Source organism: Balaenoptera acutorostrata, chromosome 14, assembly GCF_949987535.1.
Source record: "Balaenoptera acutorostrata chromosome 14, mBalAcu1.1, whole genome shotgun sequence".
NCBI classification, from domain to species: domain Eukaryota; kingdom Metazoa; phylum Chordata; class Mammalia; order Artiodactyla; family Balaenopteridae; genus Balaenoptera; species Balaenoptera acutorostrata.
The window spans coordinates 16,366,089-16,388,006 of record NC_080077.1 but is presented as its reverse complement, the minus strand read 5'-3'; the positions used below and the strand labels follow the sequence as shown (position 1 = coordinate 16,388,006).

The 21,918-nt window shown below is 36.0% G+C and overlaps 3 protein-coding genes across 5 annotated transcripts in view; 1 reads left to right on the top strand and 2 right to left on the bottom strand.

The window, feature by feature from the left end:
- Positions 1–21,918, top strand: part of PCMT1 (protein-L-isoaspartate (D-aspartate) O-methyltransferase) — a 48,960-nt gene that overhangs the window by 18,622 nt on the left and 8,420 nt on the right. For 2 of the 3 annotated variants that reach the window (XR_009005210.1, XM_007196887.3), the window contains exons 3-7: positions 810–841; positions 12,579–12,683; positions 14,516–14,636; positions 16,689–16,774; positions 21,026–21,195. Coding sequence is in view for 2 of the 3 variants with exons in the window: in XM_007196887.3 (XP_007196949.2) it covers positions 810–841; positions 12,579–12,683; positions 14,516–14,636; positions 16,689–16,774; positions 21,026–21,195 (514 nt within the window). In the remaining variant the exon portion in view is untranslated. Of the gene's footprint in view, positions 1–809; positions 842–12,578; positions 12,684–14,515; positions 14,637–16,688; positions 16,775–21,025; positions 21,243–21,918 lie in introns of all 3 variants that reach the window. The other variant, XM_007196889.2, reaches the window with a different exon arrangement.
- LOC103001655 (intraflagellar transport protein 46 homolog) lies at positions 7,191–8,778 on the bottom strand. Its single transcript, XM_057527966.1, is given in 2 exon segments — positions 7,191–7,803; positions 7,806–8,778. Coding segments are annotated over 2 exon segments (1,065 nt in total). The 5' UTR covers positions 8,662–8,778; the 3' UTR covers positions 7,191–7,594.
- LRP11 (LDL receptor related protein 11) overlaps positions 18,958–21,918 on the bottom strand; it is a 59,440-nt gene continuing 56,479 nt past the window's right edge. The window contains exon 7 of the mRNA XM_057527964.1: positions 18,958–19,169. Within this exon, the coding sequence (XP_057383947.1) occupies positions 19,102–19,169 (68 nt within the window). The 3' untranslated portion in view covers positions 18,958–19,101. The remainder of the gene's footprint in view (positions 19,170–21,918) is intronic.

Here is a 21,918-nt window from a genome sequence, read left to right as displayed (position 1 = left end):
GTTTGTGCTTGTTTTTAGAAAGTTCCATATTTAACTCCTTCTCCTGAAGCAGGTTTTGCTGAACTGCTGAGCCTTGGCAGTGGGCGCCTTTGAGGCTTAGAAGTGCCTCAGGATTCTGTGGGCCAGCTGCCGTGCTGCCTTCTTTTGAAGCACTTTAACAGTCAGCAGAGAAGATCCTGGGGAGCTTCTGAACCCCGAAGGCACCTGCTACCACCGCTCAGTGAAAATTGCTTCAGACGCAGAAGCAGGTAAATAAGTTTTGAGAGAGCAACACTGGAAGAAAAAACTAAAAGCTAAAAATGGAGAAAAGATTGTTTTAATTAACATTAGTTGATAGTGTAAAGAGTAAATTGAAGTAGCTTCTTAGTCTCTTAAGCTGCTCTGATTGCCAGTTTTAGTTTTTTTTAAGGTGCCAAAAATATGAAGCCATTTAATTTTGCAAGGATTTTGCATACTCTATGATATATGGAAGCTTATTTTCTTTTTATAAATCTAAAGAAAAAACATCATAAAATATCAACTCAACTTAATGAAAGTCTTCCTTAACTAACTATATGGGAGAAGAAATTTTTGGAAATTGTGGGACTGTTGTACTGGGCATGCTAGCCTTTGGCATGATTATATTTTCTAATTTTAACTGTGCATGACAACACTGTAAAGTACAAAATAAGAGTTTTATTTCTTGAGATCATAAAAGTGAAAATAATTATTATGAAAAACAACTTATGGATGTTAGAAAAGGAATTACATGGAGCATTTCATATGTTTTTACAGCTGAATGTATCAGTAGTTCTCTTCTTCTTTTGCAGGGTTCCAAGCAACAATCAGTGCTCCACACATGGTAAGTTAACTTTGGTCATTTGGGTACAAATGGATCACATTTTTCCTCTAAGAGTGCTTTCTTCAGTAAAAACGGTTTAAAGAACATTTTTAACTTTTAATTATGTGAGTTTTATCATCTATGAATTATGTACATTGGTAATGAATTAATAAGAATAATCTTATTCTTAATACAAGATGTGTAGAAGGAACTCTTTTTGGTAGAAACTCATTAAAGTTTTTGGTGGTTGTCATTAGTATCTAATCATGTAAAAATTGTATATAAAAAAATTGGATATAAAAGGTTATTTACAGGCTTCCCTGGTGGCGCAGTGGTTGAGAATCTGCCTGCCAATGCAGAGGACACGGGTTCGAGCCCTGGTCTGGGAAGATCCCACATGCCACGGAGCAACTGGGCCCGTGAGCCACAATTACTGAGCCTGCGCGTCTGGAGCCTGTGCTCCGCAACAAGAGAGGCCACGATAATGAGAGGCCCGCGCACTGCAATGAAGAATGGCCCCCACTTGCCACAACTAGAGAAAGCCCTCACACAGAAACGAAGACCCAACACAGCCATAAAAATAAATAAATAAATAAACCCAAAGTTTAAAAAAAAAAAAAAAAAAGGTTATTTACTTAGAGGTGAGTTAATTAAGGGAGAGAATATTTTAAAAATATAATAGACATATTAAAGAAATCTCAAGTTGAATAATGTTTCATATTTTATTTGGATAATTCATTAGGGACTGGTCACATATAGCAGTTATGAAGCTGTATAACTCTGAGAAGGACCTGTTTTAAGTTACTTAGCACTTTTAATCTGTTGCAAATTTTCTTGGGTTTTAAATGTCAGTTATTTGAATCAGTACTCTATTGGTTTTTGGTGAAAAGAACAATAGCTTTTCTGATTCTCTGCAGGTATTTGGGGTTGGAGAAACTCTTATTTAAACTTAAAGCCTTCTTTATACTAAAATAAATTCTACATGTATATTCACAGTGAACTAATAATTTTATTCAAAGAAAAAAATAGGAAATGTATTTATAAATATTTAATAAAAATGACTTTTTAAACATAACAAAAGACCTAGAAGCCATTAAAAAACCTGATATATTCAGTATTTTGAAACATTAAAATCTTGGATTTCTGTAGATGGAAAATATAAGCAAAATCAAAAGAGGAAAAACTGAGGGAAATATTTGAAATACATATGACAGTATACGGCAAATCTCCGTATATTTACATATATGGAATACATATATACACATGTGTATGTGTGTATCCTATATATTAAGAAGTAAAATACTACTAAGCCCAAAAGGAAGTGGGTAAAGTACAAGAATGTAGTTCATAGAAAAAGAAATACAAATGACATTGGCATTTAAACAAATGAAAAGATGTCATCTTCACTTATATTTAGTAAATTGCAAATTAGCACTACAATAAAGTACCATTTTTCTCCTATCATCAGAAATCAAAAGTTTATTACTTTGTATTAGAAAAGGGAAACTGACAGTTAAATTATTTTTTTGGTTGGGAAAGTAAATTGATAGTGTTTTTGGAAGGCAATTTGGCAATAGCTAAAACATGTGAGATGAATATACCTTAGACTCTCCAGTTTTATTTCAAGATATTTATCCCATAAAATATTTGCACAAGTACAAAATAACTGAGGATATTTATTGGTACATTATTTATAATAAAAAAATTAACAGTAATCACTAATAGTCCACTAATAGTGGATGGTTAATAAATTATAGTAGATTCATACAGTGAAATACTGTGAAGTGAAATGAATAAAGTTCTGTAAATACGAATATGGCAAGATCTTCAAGAAACACCATAAAAGTAGAGTGCAGAAGAGTATTTAGAGTTTTTCTTTTAGTTATGGAGAGGAGTGGTTTTTGTACGCATTACCCAGTCAAAGAAATTAATGATTAACAAAAAAATTGTAGTCTTAAGATCCCTGAATACAGTTTGAAGTGCTACTTAAAAAGAAAAATGTATATGGAAGTATTCGTTTAATCATAAAAGTTATTTTAGAGAATTGGTACCCCACATGTTTGGGAAATTGCCTGGAGGGGTGTTTTTCAGATAAATGGGAAACACTGCATGAAATTTTTCTTTTCTCTGAAGTGTGGTGCTGAGTGTCCAGTTCACCACCAAATGAGACATGGCACTAACTCCACAGCAAATGGTGCATTTTTAAACAAAAATAATAGCTTTTTAAGATGTAATTTATCCCTTTTTAGTATACAGTTCTGTGGTTTTTAGTCTGTTCAGAGTTGTACAAACATTACCACTATCTCATTTCAAAACATTTTCATCACCTCAGAAAGGACCCCTATACCTGTTTAGCAGTCAGTTCCCATCCCTCATTCTTCAGGTCCTGGCAACTACTAACCTGCTTTTTGTTTCTATGTCATTCTGGACATTTCACATAAATGGAATAATATAATACGTGGCCTTTTATGACTGCTTTTTATATTCTGCACAATATTTTCAAGGTTTATCTATGTTGTAGCATGCTTCAGTATTTCATTTCTTTTTATTGCCAAATAATATTGCATTGTATGGATATACCACATTTTGTTTACTCATTCATCAGTTGATGGACATCTGGGTTCCTCCCACTTTCTAGCTACTATGAATAATGCTACTATGAACATTAGTTTACAGGTTTTTGTGTGCATATGTTTTCAGTTCTCTTGGGTATATACTTGGGAGTGGAATCTGCTGGGTCATATGGTAATTCTGTGTTTAACATTCCGAGGAACCGCCAAACTGTTTTCCACAGTGGCTGCACCATTGTACAACCCCGCCAGCAATGTATGAGGTTTCCAATTTCTCTACTTCCTTCTCAACACTTGTTATTGTATGTTTTATTTATTTTATCCATCCTGGTAGCTATGAAGTGGTATCTCATTGTGGTTTTGATTTGCATTTCCCCAGTGATAATGATGTTGAGCATCTTTTCATGTGCTTATTGACCATTTCTATATCTGCATTTAATGAACCTCAAAGTCACAGGTTTGGAAGTACCTACAACCCTGGAATATTTTCCAAAGTCTTACTTACAGAAAAATGTGAAATGATGTCCTGGTAGCAGTGAACATATTTAGCATCCAGATATTGAACCCCAAATTCCATTTCTTGCTAAAAGAGACTAGAGCTTCATGGAAAAGTGACTAAATTCCAGAAAGTGAAGAAGTACTCAGAGGCTAATGGGGTAATGTCAGGAGGACATAGGAGCAGGTTTAAAGAGACTCCCAGAAGCCAAACTGGGGACAATTTGAGAATCAAAAAATGGTAGATAGTGAAGATAATGGATTATAACACAGTGAATTCAGTAACAAAAATCTCTGAGTCCATAGGGATTTTAAAAAAAAATAGCAAGATGGGAAAAAAATGAAAAACAGAAGAATACCAATTAAGTGTGGAAATAATAATAGAATTTTAAAAATCAGTTCTTTGTAATTATCAGTGTAATAATTGAATTAGGCAAAGATCATCAATTAATCTAAAACCATTAAGAGGAAAGTTGTTGGGGAACAAAAATATCCATGTAGTCTCAAATTATTATTCGATGTATTACTTGTTAATTACAAAGAGAAAAATATGCCTTGAAAATAGAGTGATCTAGTGGTTACCACATTTACTGAGTGGTTGAGCTTGGCCAGTCCAGTAGTGAGATGGTCCAGTGTTATGTGCATCCTGATGTGATGCAATAGGAGGTGCTCTGCAAGCCCTGTGTGGTGTTCTTGCTCAAGTTCTTTGATCTAAATCTAACCATGAGGAAATTGACACATCTAGAATGTTTGTGGTATTTTGTAGGACAACTGGACAGGTCTGTTAAAGGGAGTCAGTGTTCTGATAGACAAAGGAAAGTGGTGGATGGAACAGAGTTGGGGGAGAATATTCTAGATTGGCACATGCAGTGCATGAACTTTGAATGGATTGGTGGGGGGAACAGCTGTAAAGGAGGTTTGGGAGACAAATGAGGAAATTTGAGTGTGGTGTTTATGTTGGATGACGCTAAATTAATGAGTTTCTTGAGTGTGGTAATGGTGATGTGGTTGCAAAGGTGGATGTCCTAGTGTGGTTTTTTGGCAGATGCGTGCTGAAGGGTTTCGGGGTGTAGTATTATGATGTCCGCAGCATATGTTCAGGTGGCTTGGTAACATACTATAGCACAGTATAAATAGTTGGTGACTGTATGAGGAGAAAAGGATGTTCATTGTATTTTCTGTGGGTTTGAAATTTCTCATAATTATAAAAATGAACTTTTAAAAAACTTAATTTTTAGATTTAGAGATGAGCCTGGATTATCCAGAAGAATATTAGCTGTAGTGATAAAAGCATGTAAAAAGCTAATAATTTTGATTGAAGGCCTTGACATTTTAAATCTGAATGGGACTTTAATAATAACTTAGCATACCCCTCTTTAAAAAAAACAAATCTTACGCAAATGTAGTACTGAAAAAACATTCCTGAGTTTCTTTTGGAATTAAGTTGGGACAGTACTGCCTATAGATGAGGGATTGGCACCTTAAAGAAGTCCTTTCTAGTCCTTTCATTTTTTGGACTCAGGAAAGCCCAGGTGTTACAGGAGTTATTTTGCTTCTTTGATTACTTCATACAAATATGATACTTGTTATTTTATTAATGGAAATTATTAAACTTTCAGGGGATACTGATCATTTTAAAAAATCCAATGAAAGCTTCTTCCTGAAAAAAGTTCACGAACTCTCTCTTATTAGATACTCCATTCTTCGGGCTAAGCCTCTTGTCTAAGAATAATAGCTTTGACTAAATAAAATGTCCCCAGTAGTTTCCTCAGTAAAAGTTAATCCAATGTGTCTCATAGAAACCTCATTAACTAACACTTTCTTGTTCCACTGGTTGATGTTCATTCATAATGATGATTCAGAGATAGTATTCCACTGTATCATTTTGAAGCATCAAAGAAAGATAAGGTTAGTCAGATATTTTTAAAATTGTTGAAACAATCTCAAACTTATGGGAAAGTTGCAAGGACACTGTCACGAACCTTTCTTTACTCCTTTTGAGAGTAAGTTGCTGAAATGATGCCCCATCACTCTTGAATACTTGAGGGTGTAGTGTATTTCCTACAATGGACATTCTGCTATACAACCACAACATAACCATCAAAACCAGGACATGAACACTGACACATTACTACCATCTAATCTTCAGACTCCTTTTCAGTTTTTCCAGTTGTCCCTATGATGTCCTTGATAGCAGAAGGATCCAGTGCTGAGCCACTGCTCTTTTAGTCTCCTTCGATCTGAACCAGATCCTCAGCCTTTCTTTGACTTTCATGGCCTTGACTCTTTTGAAGAAGTCAGGCCAGTTATTTTGTTGATGTCCTTCAGTTTGGGTTGTCTAGCGTTTCCTCATGATTCCATTCAGGTTATGTCTCTTTGGTGGGAAGATCACAGAAGTGATGCTGGGTTTTCATTACATGGTATCACAATACAATTTTGATTTGTCCCATTACTGATGTTGTTCACTTGATTAAGGTGGTGTCTGCCAGCCTTCTCCGCTGTAGAGTTACTGTTTTTGGCTTTTGTAATTAATAATTATTTTGTGAGGGGGTACTTTGAGATTCTGTGTCTGTTCCCTGTTTATTTATTTATATCAGTATGCATGGTTTCCTGTCTTTTCCCTTTCCATATTTAACTTCTAACAGTGAAAAACATGGTTCCTTTTTCCTTGATATATTTATTTATTTGATCAATCTGACTGTATATAGCCAATTTCCCGTTGCTGTCACTTTCTCCCCCGACCCTTCTCATACCACCCCATCCTCCATCATTTATGTCTGACACCTGGCACTGGTCCACTGTGTTGTGCAGAAATCCTCCTCGTCTAGCTTGGATTCTGACTCCTGTTTGGATCTGCTTCCCTGTGTGAACACAGATGCCCTCCTCATCCTGCTTGGGCTCTGACACTTCTAACTGGACACTGCAGCTACTCTCTCTGCCACCTGGGTATGGGCAACTGCCTTACTCAGCCCAACTTAATGGCTTTAGGATCGACTTGTTCAGAAAGGGAATGGAAGGGATAGGATACCAGGAGAAAAGGGAAAGGAAGGTAGTAACCAGAATTTTTTGATTAACCAAGTCATTTTGTTCTCTAACCAAGCAAAAGAGGGAAGCCACTGATTATTTGACAGTTATATGCAAGATTTCCTAAGAGAGAGTTTTTCCAAAAATACACTAAATGGAAGTAAAAGATCAATTAACTGTTAATTTTACCTTCACAAATGACTTTGAAGTATCTTAAAGAATAGCAGCATCAGGTCATTGAGCTGTAATGGTTGAATTTTCATTAGTGTGAATATTATACCTTTTTTTTTTTTGAAAGATAAGAGCATTTTATTTGTAAAATCTTTGCCAACTAACTTTAAGAATGAAAGAAAATAATTCTATTGTCATCTCAAAAGAACATCTGTTAAGCCTTCCTCCCAACCTGAGCATCCTGGGATCCCAGGAATTCCAGTGCTTCTAACTCACATCCCCACAGTGGTGTAGATGCATAATTAATTTCCATGGGAAGGAACTCTGACACAGGCATTAGCCATTTAATGACCATGGGCAGTGCTTTCTGGCAGAGAGGGCAGTAAGACGTGCGCTGTCTCCGAATCAAGCTGTGAGGCAGGCAAGGCCGCCAAGTGGCTGACAACGATCCCTCCTTCTCAGATGGGGCAGAGAAGCCAGCTCAGCCTTGAAACAGAGTGACATGGGAGGTGTCTCAGCTGAAGGTTAATGTCTCTGCGTCTCCTGCTTGGGAGGTGGAGTTGGATGGAGGGGTGAATGCTTTCTTGCCTTCAGCTAGAGCTTTAAAATGCTGTGAGTTCTTGAATTCCAAGTAGAGGGAAAAGAGCAGATGGAGGGACTGAATCCGACTCTTGTAGATGAGGATGTCTAGGATGGCACAGATCATGTCTATGTACTCTGCAGGCTGCAATCAATCTCTGCTGTGGGCAGGCTCACCTTTCCCAAAAGCTCTTCAAACTCTGGAGACCATTCCTGCATCAGCATGTCAATATCGGGCATAGGCCTGGTGTAGTGCACAGTCGCAGGGGGCTTGGAACGGTGTAATTCAGAGATGCTCTCAATCCATGTGTCAATGGCTTTGGGATTCTTTTCTGCATCTTCCAGGCTCTTTACTTTCATATGTTGTGTGACGTTGTGTTGTTTGGAATTCTCTGTTAACCAAAGTGAGAGCACTGTAGGGTCCGACTGCTTTGTAGAAGCCTCATCCAGTACCAGTAGGCCAAGGCTGTCAGGCTTTCCATCAGGACGTGGAACCTTTAAGAATGCATCAATATCCCCGACAGCTGGGATAAAATCAGGAATGAAAGGTTTCAGTTTGTGGTCCAGGTCAATCAGCTGAGGTGTATACCTACTGATGTACTGGAAGAGTTCCTTAATCTCAGGAGAAACTGGCAAATGCTCATAATCTGCAGGATCATAAGCCCCTTCCAGAGGGGCCCCGTGCTCTTCATCATCATCGTCGTCATCATCAGAATCAGTTTCAGATGAGTCATCATCGTCGTCATCATCGTCGTTTTCACTAAAGCCCCGCTGAGGCGTGAGCTGCGAGGTCTTCTTTTTCTCCTTGTTATTCTCCTCTTCGTACTCATCACTGCTGTTGTCAGCCATAGCCTTGTTAGGAAGATGGGTGGAACGACGAAGTCCTCTGTGTCCTGTGGTTGGAGCATAAATACTCGCAACCTCTTCAGAGTCGTTAATCTCTAGACGCTCATCATATGTCTGGTTTTCAATGCTCTTGGTCTGTAGCCCCTCTGAATCCATCGCCTCTATGTGGAAAGAACCCCAGCCTAGGGCTGGGGTCTCACTTCAGTCTCAGGCCAGGCCACTTCAACTTGGAAGAAGGCCAAGTGCTTCTACTCGGAGCAACCGGCCTGTTGTCAGTCGCTAAGCAAAAAAAAAAAAAAAAAAAAAAAGCTATACCTTTTATTCATAAATCCTTTAGAATTTATAAAGTGCTTTCATACTTCATCACTTTTGTTCACAATGGTACTGCTATGGAGAAGGCAGAATAGGAACAACTTTTTTCTCTCCATTTTAATGATGTGGAAACTGAGGAACAATGAGCTAAAAATAATTTCCAAAGTCAAGGGGTAATAAATGCAGAACCAGTAGAATCCAGTACTTTGAACACTTAATCCAGGATTCTTTTTCATAGTACTAGTGGTTTCCACTCATTAGGCAAGAAGCTCTTTGCAAAAGAATCTATATGAAAAATTGAAAATTTTAGTTATTTCTCTGTTACCCTTTTCCCAAACACACCAACCACTGGTCTACATTTGTGTGTTACTCCTAAAGGGGTTCTGTGGAACCTTAATGACTTTCTGGAACATGGTCTGAAAATCCTCGGATTATATGAGGCTACATCTATTAATGGCCTTCTCCCCTTTTTACGTTAATTGTGGGAAAAGATAACCTTAACGTCTTTTCTTTTTAACTTTTTAATATGGAAAATTTTCAACACCACACATGCAAATAGAATAATATAATGAACGCTCAAGTAGCCATCACCCAACTTCAGTAATTACCAACAATTTGCTAATCTTGTCTTATATAATTGTTTCTCTTTTGCTGAAATATTTTAAAGCAATCCCAAACCTAATATTATTTTACCCCTAAATAGTATAAATCTGAAAGACTTAAAAGCACAACTACAATACCATATCATGACTAGCAATGTTCCTTAGTATTATCTTATATCTAGTCTGTGTTCAAACTTTGCCAGGTGTTTCAGAAAATTCTTTTACAGTTGATTTGTTTAAATCAGGATCCAAACAAGAGCCTTACATTGCACCTTTTTAGTCTTTTTTAGTCTTTTTAGTCTCTTTTAATTTTAACAGTCCCCCTTTTTAAAATGCCATTTATTAATTGACAAAATTTGTTCATTTATCCTATAGAATTTCCCATATTCTGAACTTGGTTAAATATTTCCTAGCAGTGTTTAACTTGTTCCTTTTTTTTTCTTTTCAAGAAAACTCCTTAATGATTCTTCTGTTCATCACATCAGGAGGTACATAAATGTCTGATTCTCCACTTTTAGTGATTGGAATAAATAGTATTTTCAAAAAATTTTTATTAAATTATAATATACACACAATAAAGTGCACGCATCTTAAGTGTACAGCTTGATGAATGTTTACGTGTGTATGTATATGTAACCACTACCCAGATCAAGATACAGACCATTTCCTGCACCCCAAAAGGCTCCCTCAGTCAGAAAGGCCTCTTTTCTTAGCCAACCTCTATCCTCAAGGTAACCAGTATTCTAGCTTTTATCACCTAAGTTAGTTTTCCAGAATAGGGAGTTTCCATTCTATCCTCCATTTTGAATGTTAGCTGTTTCTGATGATTAAAAAAAAATTTTTTTTAAATTTTGGCATAATTTCAGACTTACAGAAATGTTCTAAGAATAGTACAAATGATTCCCGTATACTTTTTACCCATATTCCCCAAATGTTATCATTTTACTTCATTTGCTTTATCATTTATTCTTTCTCTCTCCTTCCTCTCTCCCTTCCCCCATATATATATATATATATATATATATATATATATATATATATATATATATATATATATTTCCTTTTTCATGAACTCTTTAGGAGTAATTTGCAGGCAGAATGCTCTTTACCTTTAAAAATAGGACATTCACTTAAATAACCACAGTGCAGTTGTCCAAATCAGGAAATTAACATTGATTAAACACTTAGCCAATTTACAGACCTTAGATTTCATCAGTTGTTCTAATAATGTCTTTTATAGGAAAAGAAAGTTGCAGATCAGGAGTTTCATTCAACTGCCTTGTCTTTTTAATCTGGAACAATCCCTCAGTCTTTTCTTTTATGGTCTTGAAAATGTTTATGAATGTTATAGGCCAGTTATTTTATAGAATGCCTCTCAATTTAGGTTTGTCTAATGTTTCTCTTGATTAGATATGAGTTATGCATTTTTGCCTGGAATATCCCAGAAGTGATGTATTTTAGCAGATGTCATGTGATGTCAGAGTGTCCCATTATTGGTGATATTAACTTTAATCATCTGACTGAGGTCGTGTCAATCAGGTTTCTCCACCAAGAAACTTCTGAACTCCATTGTAAAGTTACTGCTTTTCCCTTTTGTAATTAATAAGTGTCTGGGGCAAACACTTTGAGAGTATGTAAGTATCTTGTTACTCTTCAAATGATAATACACTAGTTTTAGCATCCATTTGTGATTTTTTGCCTCAAACAGTTATTACTGAAATGGTTGCCAAATGGCAGTTTTCTAAGTTCATCATTTCATCTATATTTAATAACAGTTGAGGGCTTCCCTGGGGGCACAGTGGTTGAGAGTCTGCCTGCCAATGCAGGGGACACGGGTTCGAGCCCTGGTTTGGGAAGATCCCACATGCCGCGGAGCAACTGGGCCCGTGAGCCACAATTACTGAGCCTGCACGTCTGGAGCCTGTGCTCCGCAACAAGAGAGGCCGCGATAGTGAGAAGCCCGCGCACTGCGATGAGGAGTGGCCCCCGCTTGCCGCAACTGGAGAAAGCCCTCGCACAGAAACGAAGACCCAACACAGCCAAAAATAAATGAATTAATTAATTAATTAAAAAAACAAAAAAAACAAAAAAAACCCCTAACTTAAAAAAAAAAAAAACAGTTGAGAACAGTTTCTCCTTATTCTCCATTTATGTATGTATGGAAGGATGTATTTACTTACTGTCACTATGGATTCATGGATATGTATTTTTATCAACCAAGATCTGATAGTGAATGTGCTTATTGCTACTGGATCTGATGATTTTTAATAATGAATATACCAGGCATTTAAGGACAGCTTTTGAGATAACATTTATTAATTCTAACCTCATATTTTGGAAAAGCACTAAAATGTAAGTTTATAAAGAGGATGGAGTAGAGAAGGCTTTATTTCTTGGTTTGGTCCAAAGTATAACCAACATGATTTTATTTGATTTGTCGTAAATATAAAAATATATATCGTTTGGCCCCCTTAATTCCACTTGTAGGAATTTGTCCTATAGATATACTTCATAAGATTATTAAAAAGGTTATTACATTATCTTACAGGTACACCTTTTAAGATTATTTTATCTCTTTTGTTATAGAAGATTGAAGCTAACTTAAATATCTCTCATCAGGTATATTTATTACTACAGTACATTCATACAAAAATATACTCTTCAGCCTTAAAAAAGAGTGAACACACTTTAAATAGTGATAAGGAAGCTCCTTCAAGGTATAATAAATTTATAAATGCATATGTATTTGCTTATATATGCATGAAGTGAATATGTTTGGAAGAAATCACTAGAAACTGGTAACATTGGTTGCCTTTAGGGAGTGAGACTGTTTGGAGATAGGGGTGAGATGCAGACTTTTCACTGTAAATCTTTTTGTAGCTTTTGACTTTGAATTAATTACATTTAAAAAATTCGCACACTGGAGATCTAAAATTACTGAACACTTTATCTAAAACACAAGAATTTTAATCAAACAAGAATTTTCTTATATGTAATTCCTGTGTAGATATAAGTATATCATATGTTTTCATTGTTTTGGTAGATGACAATAGTAGAAAAATTGGTGACAAGTTAGCAACTTTATTTGTATGCCATGGTATATATACTTTATAGAGTCTTGAAAAAAAAATGAATACTTGCTTTGTTTTCTTTTGGCAGCATGCATATGCACTAGAACTTCTATTTGATCAATTGCATGAAGGAGCTAAAGCTCTTGATGTAGGATCTGGAAGTGGAATCCTTACTGCATGTTTTGCACGTATGGTAAGAGCTTTATTTACCATTCTGGCCCCAACAGAAGCATATTATATGATTTGGCTGTGTATTGTTTTCACTAGCAGTTTTTGAAGGTTTTCTATGTTCCTTTTTAAATTCTATTAAGATAGCAGTTAGAATATGTATCACTTAGGATTTCTTTTTGTTGTTGTTGAAGTGACAGAACACTCGAAGTGGCAGAACTTGAAGGGAATTTATTTGGTTTATATAATGGAAAAGTCTAGAGGTATATCTGACTTCTTGTATGGCTGGATTCAGAAGAAGATCAAATGTTGTTATGGACAATGGGTTTCTCTCTGGTTCTTGGTTTGACTTTGCTTTCCTCCACATGTTGGCTTCATTTTCAGATATGCTCTTCTCTGTGATCACAAAGTGGCAACCAGTAGCTCCCAAACTTCAGTCTTCCAAGTACTCTTCTGGCAGAACAAAATACAGCCTGATTTCCAAACACTCCTACAGGTTTATTGGGATTGAAGGAGAGCTTTTTTTACATTAAGAAAAATGCTCTTATAAAAATGCGTTGTCTGTTATACTTCAGATTTTATCATCAGAGGCTTATCTGGTAAATGACTACCCAGGGTATAAGTCTGGAGGCCCACTCAGGCACCTTGAAGTCAAGGTTTATCTGTGTTCAGATAATCACATCAGGTTGATTATGAAAAATCTTGTACCTGTAGGCCAGCTTGGAAGGGTATGGTTTAGTTGAGTTAGGATTTATGGATCCTTTAGGACTAGAATCCATTTAATTTGCTATGAATATATAATTGGCAGACTACTGGAATGTAAGCTCCAGAGAGGTGGGAATTTTGTCTGATTTTTTTTCATTGATGTATCCTAAGCATCCAGAACAGTGCCAGGCACACAATAAGGATTCAGATATTTCTTTTCAGTTGTTTGACTTGTTTTGTACAAGTTAAACACTCACTAATGGGATGTAACTATATGCTAGAAATGGTATTTAATTAATGACTTGTTCTCTATACTTGACATGTTTATGGTTTCAGAGGCATAAACATTTTTTAAAATATCATTAGATTTCTGAGTTATCTTTTTGAAAATGATACTAATCAGTGTTTTTCACACATTTACCATGTGTTAGTCTGTGTTCTCAATGCTTTTCCTGTTATTCTCTTATTTACTCCTCACATGATTTATGAGGTATGTACCCCCTTCCTCCTCATTTTACAGTTGAGGAACCTGATTGATGGAATAACTTGTCAAGGTTATATAGTTGTAAGTAAGTGGTGAAACCTAGATGTGAACACAGGTGGTCTGACTTCAGAGTCTTTATTGTGTTAAATTTGTTTTACAATTAATATTTATACTTGGGGCCTTATGTATTTTTATATTTCCCACATGTGGCAGTATAATCAGGTATAGAAATCCCTATAAAAAAAAATTTTTATGTAACATTTTAATATTCAAAATCACACTTTTAAATGGAATTTAAATAAAAAATGGTTGCACTAATAAGTACCATTTAATATTGGTAGCTAAGTCCCACTTCAAGATCCTGGATTTAAAAATTAGAAATTGAAGAAAGCTATCATTTTTCTTAGTATTACAAGTTTTTGTAATTTATTCTAGCTTCTTAATTACTGAAATATCATTATTCATTTGAGGGTTATAGTTGAGAAAGTTGTATTTGCCAAATAATTTATAATAAACTGAGTGTTTAACAATCTAGTTGGAGGCTTAAGCTGTTTATTTGTCCTGATTTCTCATTGCAGAATATGACTTTGGACAAAGAAATACTTTAATGACGCTTTAGAAAAATAAACTTAGACCAGTGAACTATTGAATTATTCTTTCACTTCCAGGTTGGACCTAGTGGAAAAGTCATAGGAATTGACCACATTAAAGAGCTAGTAGACGACTCAGTAAATAATGTCAGAAAGGATGATCCAATGCTTTTGTCTTCAGGGAGAGTGCAACTGGTTGGTAAGTATCAGAAAACTTTTAAAATTTCCTCTCTGGAGAATTTTTATTTTCAGAAAAATCCCATGCAAGCTAAATAATACTCAGAGCTAATTATTGCATTTTTTTTTACATTCACTTTTAAGTACTAAGCAAGAAAAAGCAATTACTCTAAAATGTTACACTGGTTCTACCTTGACCATGGGTGACATGACTTAACTATTTCAGAAAATGCCATGTTGAGTTCTTTCTTCATTGCTTTTTAAGAAGTAGTATCAAAGTAACAAGTGTCGAATATAAAAAATTTAAACAGTGCAGAGATGTGTAAGATAAAAAAGCCCCTCTTTTTCCTCCTGAAGTTTTTTAGACATATAAATGTACATATGAATAAACTGCACACACACATGGTTTTTAAATTGACTCATACTCTACATATTGTCCTTTAGGTTGCTTTTTTCCATTCAGCAGTATGCATGGACACATTTCCATGTGAGCGCATTTTATATTGTGAAAAATAACAGACATCAAAATATGCATAAAACATAAATGTGAAGCTTAACAAACACCTGTTTAATCACCACACTGATCAAGAAATGGAACATTGGGCTTCCCTGGTGGCGCAGTGGTTAAGAACCCGCCTGCCAATGCAGGGGACACGGTTTCGAGCCCTGATCTGGGAAGATCCCACATGCGGCGGAGCAACTGGGCCCATGAGCCACAACTACTGAGCCTGCGCATCTGGAGCCTGTGCTCCACAACAAGAGAGGCCACGACAGTGAGAGGCCCGCGCGCTGCGATGAAGAGTGGCCCCCGCTCGCTGCAACTAGAGAAAGCCCTCGCACAGAAACGAAGACCCAACACAGCCATAAATAAATAAATAAATTAAAATAAAAAAAAAAAGAAATGGAACATTATTAGTACCTGGAAAGTTCTCTGCTTGCTTTTTCCTCATCATGACTACCTCCCTTTTCCCTAGTGGTAACTAGTATTATTACTTTTATGCATTTACTACCTAATTGCATTTCCATAAGTGATGTTTAATTTAATCTTGAACTTCAGCTAAATGGAACCATAGAGTATATATTCTATGATGAATGACTTCTTTTATTCATTATTATGTCTGTAAGATTCATCCTTCTTTTTGCATATAGTTCATTTTTATTGCTGTATAGCATTCTATTGTAGGAACATTACCAGAATTTGTTTATTAATGCTACTGTAGATGGATATTTTGGGTTGTTTCTGATTTGGAGATATATTCACAATGTACGTAAGTCCAGATGCTTACATACACTCATCATACAAGCACTCATTTCTGTAGGTGTGTTGTTACAGTTCATAGAGTGACCAAAGATACTTCAAAAACTGTTTTTTGAAGTGACTGAACCAACTTACATTCCCAACAGTAATGTATCAGGGTTCCTATTGCTTCACATCTCTACCAGTACTTGGTATTATTAGATTTTTCTTTTTGCCCACTTAATGTATGGCAGTATCTCTGTGATTTTAATTTTGTATTTTCCTATTAATCAGTGAGGTTGAACACTATTTCATATGTTTGGCCATTTGGATTTCCTCTTTTGTGAAATGCCTATTCAGATATTGAGTTACGTATATTTTTCTTTGATTTGTAGGACTTCTATAGACTAGCCCTGTGTCTATTTATACGTATTATCAATCTCTTCTCCCACTCTGTGAACTGCCTTTTCACTCTCATACTGTACTTTTTTGATAAATAGAAATTCTTAATTTTAATGTAGTCAGACTTACCAATTTTTTTCTAGTGCTTTTTGTATCCTGTTTAAGGTACTCTGAAATCATGAAGATATGTCCTTATATTAGTTCTCAGAAGCACTATCATTTTAACTTTTCACATTTAGACCTTTGATCTTTGTGACGTTCATTTTTGTGTATGTGTGAGGTAGGGGTCCAAGTATCTATTTTTTCTTTGAATATCCAGTTGTCCCAGCATCATTTATCTAAAAATCTATCCTTTCCCTGCTTTAAATCTCCTATAATTCTTCACACTGGGTAGTTCTATCTGAACAGATTTTTAAAGCATTTTTTTTTTTTCAGTGGGGGATGGAAGAATGGGATATGCCGAAGAAGCCCCTTATGATGGTATTCATGTAGGAGCTGCAGCCCCAGTTGTGCCTCAGGCAGTGAGTTGGGTTTTTTCTGTGTTTGTATGCTTTATTCAACTAAAGCTCTTAAAAATTTATAGGAAATGACTTCTGTTGATGTTCGAAATATCATCTATGTTACGTTGTGCTTTTTTTTTCTTTTTGGTTGATAGTTATGCTCAACTTTTTAAAAATTGAAACGCTGTGCATTTTAGTTGCAGTTAGTAGGAAGTTTTTTTTCATATGCAGACAGTTGTATAAATGACATGAAAATTGCTAAGCCCCAGCTCATGGCTGTCTTATTTAAAGCACTATTTGATTCGGCTAAGAACTAGTACACCAATAGAATTGGGACAGTCCCTCTGGAGTTCATGATCTGATAATCACTTGGTGTATTGTTAAATACCAGAATGTGCAAGACTATGTTAGGTGCATGGGTAAGACCAGGAAGTATTTGTCATACATTTATCCTCACAAACCTTATGTTCTAGAAAAGCTGTGTCATACATGTGTCAGCGTATGATAGACATTGAAGGGAAAAGAAAACATGTACTGTAGGAGTTCAAGGGGGGGAGAGTATGTTGCATAGAATAGTCAAGGAGACTTCTTATAGGAATGGAATTTGGACTGAATCTTAAAGACTAGTAGGGTTTGCATAGTTGCAGTGAGAGGGAAGGATATTCCAGTAGTATATATTACATAGTCAAGGAAATATTTAAGTACAAAATTGAGTTTTCGTTTTAGTAAGACTCTGATAAACTTATGTCAGCCCAAATATTCCTTGGCTTAGGTTTCTATTACATGTGATTTTTTCATAGTTCTTGACTAGATGGCAAGGGGCTAAAAGTGACACTGTCTCTTCTGCCCAGTCTCATCTACTCCCCAACCTGCAAGTGGTTTTTTTTGTGTGTTTACACAGTTATGAGAAGCTGAAAGTTAGGGGATTTGTTCTGGTCACTGACTTGTTATTCATTGGCTGAATGCCCTTAGGAAAATCAACTGTTTCTCTGACCCTGTTATCTGTTTGAAAAAAAGACCAAACCAGTGGTTTTAACATATTTTAATTGAAGTATTAACATGATGTAGAAAGGTGTACAAGTCATAAGTGAATAACGTAATGAATTTTCATATATGAACACATGATCAGTAGATTTTTTAACTTTTTAAACTTTTTTTTTTTTTTTTTTTTTTTAATATTGGCAGCCTAGTAGGAACAACTAAAATCTGAAACAGAACTGTGTTTAAATGAAAGGTCTTGGGTACAGGGCTCATCTTCCCCACTAAGACCCTAAGATGATCTCGAAGGGTATTTCTGGCTTTAGCTCAGAATGAATTTGAACATTTGTAGTAGCACTTGGAAGTATTATTGGGTGGGGAGGCTCTTTACATCTGATTAAATTTGAAGATAGGCATGCTGAAGGGGCTTTCCAGTTTTAAGAGAATAAAGATGTTTATGCCTCCTTTGGATATCACCCCAAAACAACTAGAAAAACAAGAAACGGAAACACGAACTCCATATTCAGTTATTTAGGAGATTATACCTTCAATCCTGAACTCTACAGTGTGTGAAGACAGAAAGCAGTTAGAGTAATAACTGACCTGGAAGGGTGAAGGAAGTTGAACCAAAGAGACTGCAGAGAGGGGTATCAATGCAGAAGCAGTTTGCTCTGCAGAACTCAGAAAAAGCTTAGAAATTGGAGGTATCAGGACCTTGGAAACCAGAGATGACGCTTTGGCCTGAAAAGAGGGGCTGCTACTTGAAATTCTTTATGAGGAACAGTTAGCCCTAAGCCCTAAGAAAATTTCTGAGAACTGAAAGACATGATTCTATAGTTTGAAAAGATCTATTGAGTGCCTAGTACCATGAATTAAAAAAAAAAAAAAAAAGCCACAATATCACCATGAAATTTCAGAATGTTACAGATAAAGAGAATATTCCAAAAGTTTCCAGAAAAACAAAATAGATAATCCATTTAAGGGTCAGTAATCAGAAAGGCATCAGACTATAGAAAAGCAACATTAGAATGAACAAGTCAGAGGCAAACCATCACAATTCTGAATTGAAAATGATTTCCAATCTTGAATTCTATACCCACACATATCACTAAATACATAGAATAAAGATAATTTTAGATTTGCCCATCTCAATCTCTGTCTTTAAAAATATTCCACATACTGTTTCACAGAATACTTCTGGAGGAATTGCTTTAATTATATCATCAAAAAATGAGGGAGTAGAGAGACATAGGAAAAACCGAAAAGAAGCAGCCATGGTATCTAGGAAAGTAGGACATCTTGTTCAAGAGAGAGGTGGTAAGAGTTCCCAGGATTCCAGGATTATTGCAAAGGAAGTCCCAGTATGAACGCTATGCAGCAGGCCTGGAGAATAACCCATCCAGATTTAGAGCAGAGGAGGAAGGTACTAGAAGGGAGCCTACCAAAAAAGAAAAAAGAGCAGTTAAAAAAAAAAAAAAAAAAAGGAAGGCAGGCACTAATTAGATAGATTTGACTGTGTGAAAATTTCATTAAGAAGCTGGGAGGGTACCAAGATTTAGAAACAGTTGCAAAGAAAATTAAGTGAATGAAAAAAGAAAAACCTTCAGTTTTTAACTGCAGGGAAAACAGCTATTATATAAGAAAGGAAACAATCATTGGGTACCTCTTGGCTCAGCTGCAAATTACATTTACACAGTCATAACTGAAAATGGTTTTAATAAAAAATTATGATATTGGTTGGATTGGGGGAAAGGAGCAGAATACAGTTGGCCCTCTGTATCTGAGGGTTCCACATTCCAGGATTCAACCAATCATGGATCGAAATACTCAGAAAAAAAAATTTCAGAAAGTTCCAAAAAGCAAAACTTGAATTTGTCACACCTGGTATTTACATGGTATTAGCATTGTATTAGGTATAATAAGTAATCTAGAGATGATTTAAAGTATATGGGATATATAGGTTATATGCAAATATTATACCATTTTATATAAGGAACTTGAGTGTCTGCGGATTTTGGTATCAGAAGTAAGGTCCTGGAACCAATCCCCCTTGGATACTGAGGGACAGCTGTTTATGTATGAGAGCTTAGTCCTCATCTAGCATATGATTTGAAATAAAAAAGGAAATATTATACAGCATGGTGACCAAAGTTACTAATACTATACCATATAATTGAAAGTTGCTAAGAGAGTAAACCTTAAAAGTTCTCATCACAAGAAAAAAAATTGTAACTATGTGTGATAATGGATGTTAATTAAACTTATTGTGTTGATCATTTCACATTATATACATATATCAGATCTTTATGTTGTACACCTAAAATTAATACAATATTTATATGCCAATTATATTTCAGTTAAAAAAATAAAAGACATGCTTTAGAAGTAAGCACTACAAAAGAAGACAGCTAAAAGGATTTAAAATGAGTGGATTTAGGGAGCAAGATTGGAGTAGGGGGAAGAAGTCTGCTATTTTTTTCATTAAAAACCTTGACATTTAGAAAAATTAAAAGGGAAAAAATAAGGTAGACTTGCTGACAACAAAAATTTTAATTAAAGACACCCTTCCCTGGGATAATACTATCCAAAGTAAGGTTTCTTCCTTACTATTTTTGATCAGTGGTCACCTGTCAGGCTACATTCAAATTGTGACATGCGACTTAAAAATTTTCTGACTAGAGGGGCTTTCACTGAGTAGTTTTGGTTCTTCATTGACAGGGCGTCCTCGTTCTAATGCTGCAGAGACTCCAGCCCTACCTTCCTTCGTCATGTCATGGTGCCAGTAATCCTAAGTTCAGTCATAAAACCAAGGTTCCCTTATTTTTGGTTCAGTGATGCCTTAAATTCTTAGATAGGATAGGGATTCCTTGCTGATTTTCTACACTTCCCCTCCTCCCCTCCAAACTATAAAGATTCAAAATAGGCATACAGGAATTGAAATTTCCTGTTTTGCCTTTGACCTTCCCAAGAGGATAGTCCTACATTATGTGGTTCAACTCAAACATTTTGAGCACTGCAGTTGTACCAGGTACTGTGTTAGATGCTAAGGGCACAAAGATGAATAAGACACAGTCCCTGTCGTCAGAGCATTTGTACTGTAGTAGGGAAGGTCAGTAGGTAAATGAGTGAGTGGGTAATTGAGTAACAGGTTTAACCATGGAAGTCTGTATGTTCTAAATAAAGTACATTTCTGCTTTCTGCCCATGGACACTGAAAGTTGTGTATAGTGATATAAAATGACTATTAACATAAAATCTATAGCTTGGTGTGTATGTGCTTTTCTTTTTCTTTTAGCTAATAGACCAGTTAAAGCCTGGCGGAAGATTGATATTGCCAGTTGGTCCTGCAGGTGGAAACCAGATGTTGGAGCAGTATGACAAGCTACAAGATGGCAGTGTCAAAATGAAACCTCTGATGGGAGTGATATACGTGCCTTTAACAGATAAAGAAAAGCAGTGGTCCAGGTGGAAGTGATTTTATCTTCTGCTCTTTCTTCTTCCACACATGCAAGGTGAAAGGGTGTGGATTTTAAGAGATTAGACTACAAGAGCCGCTTTTTTGGTTGTCACCTTTCTGCTGCTCCATTTTAACATCAGAAATTCACTACATTAAAAACGTAGAAAAATTTTGCATGGTCTGTCCTTCTTTTGATTTAACTCATCTTTGGGAAAGGGGGGTGAGACTTGGTTGGCACAAAGGTGTTTTTCTTTTTAAAGAGGCTTTCAGCCACACTTTCTAAAATTATTTTAGTATCAGCCACCCTGTTTCTATATTTGCAACTCGTTTTTATAGCTGCTGTACGGTCATGGAAACAAAGGCTGTCATCTGAAGAGAAGGGGTCATCATTTCCTGCCCCAGTTCATCTCTATTATACCATTGTTGTAAAGAGAAAGAAGGGAAAAGATACTCTTGTCCCAGTTTTCAAAGGTGTCAGAATCCCAGAGAGGACATTCTCCCTCTCAGCTTGATTTCTCTCTTTCAATCAGGTTCATAGATGTCTGACAACCTGTGCCTGTTTTACATTCCACTCTTGTTTCAGAACCACTATAAGGAAGAAACTCACCATTTTATAAAACAGGCTGGCCAATTTTTAATCTACTCTAAGTTCCCGGAGAGGGGAGGGGATTCTGTACGTGAGTGCCCAGGTCTCACACACCTTCCCAAAGGGCCAGCAGCATGCAGCATAA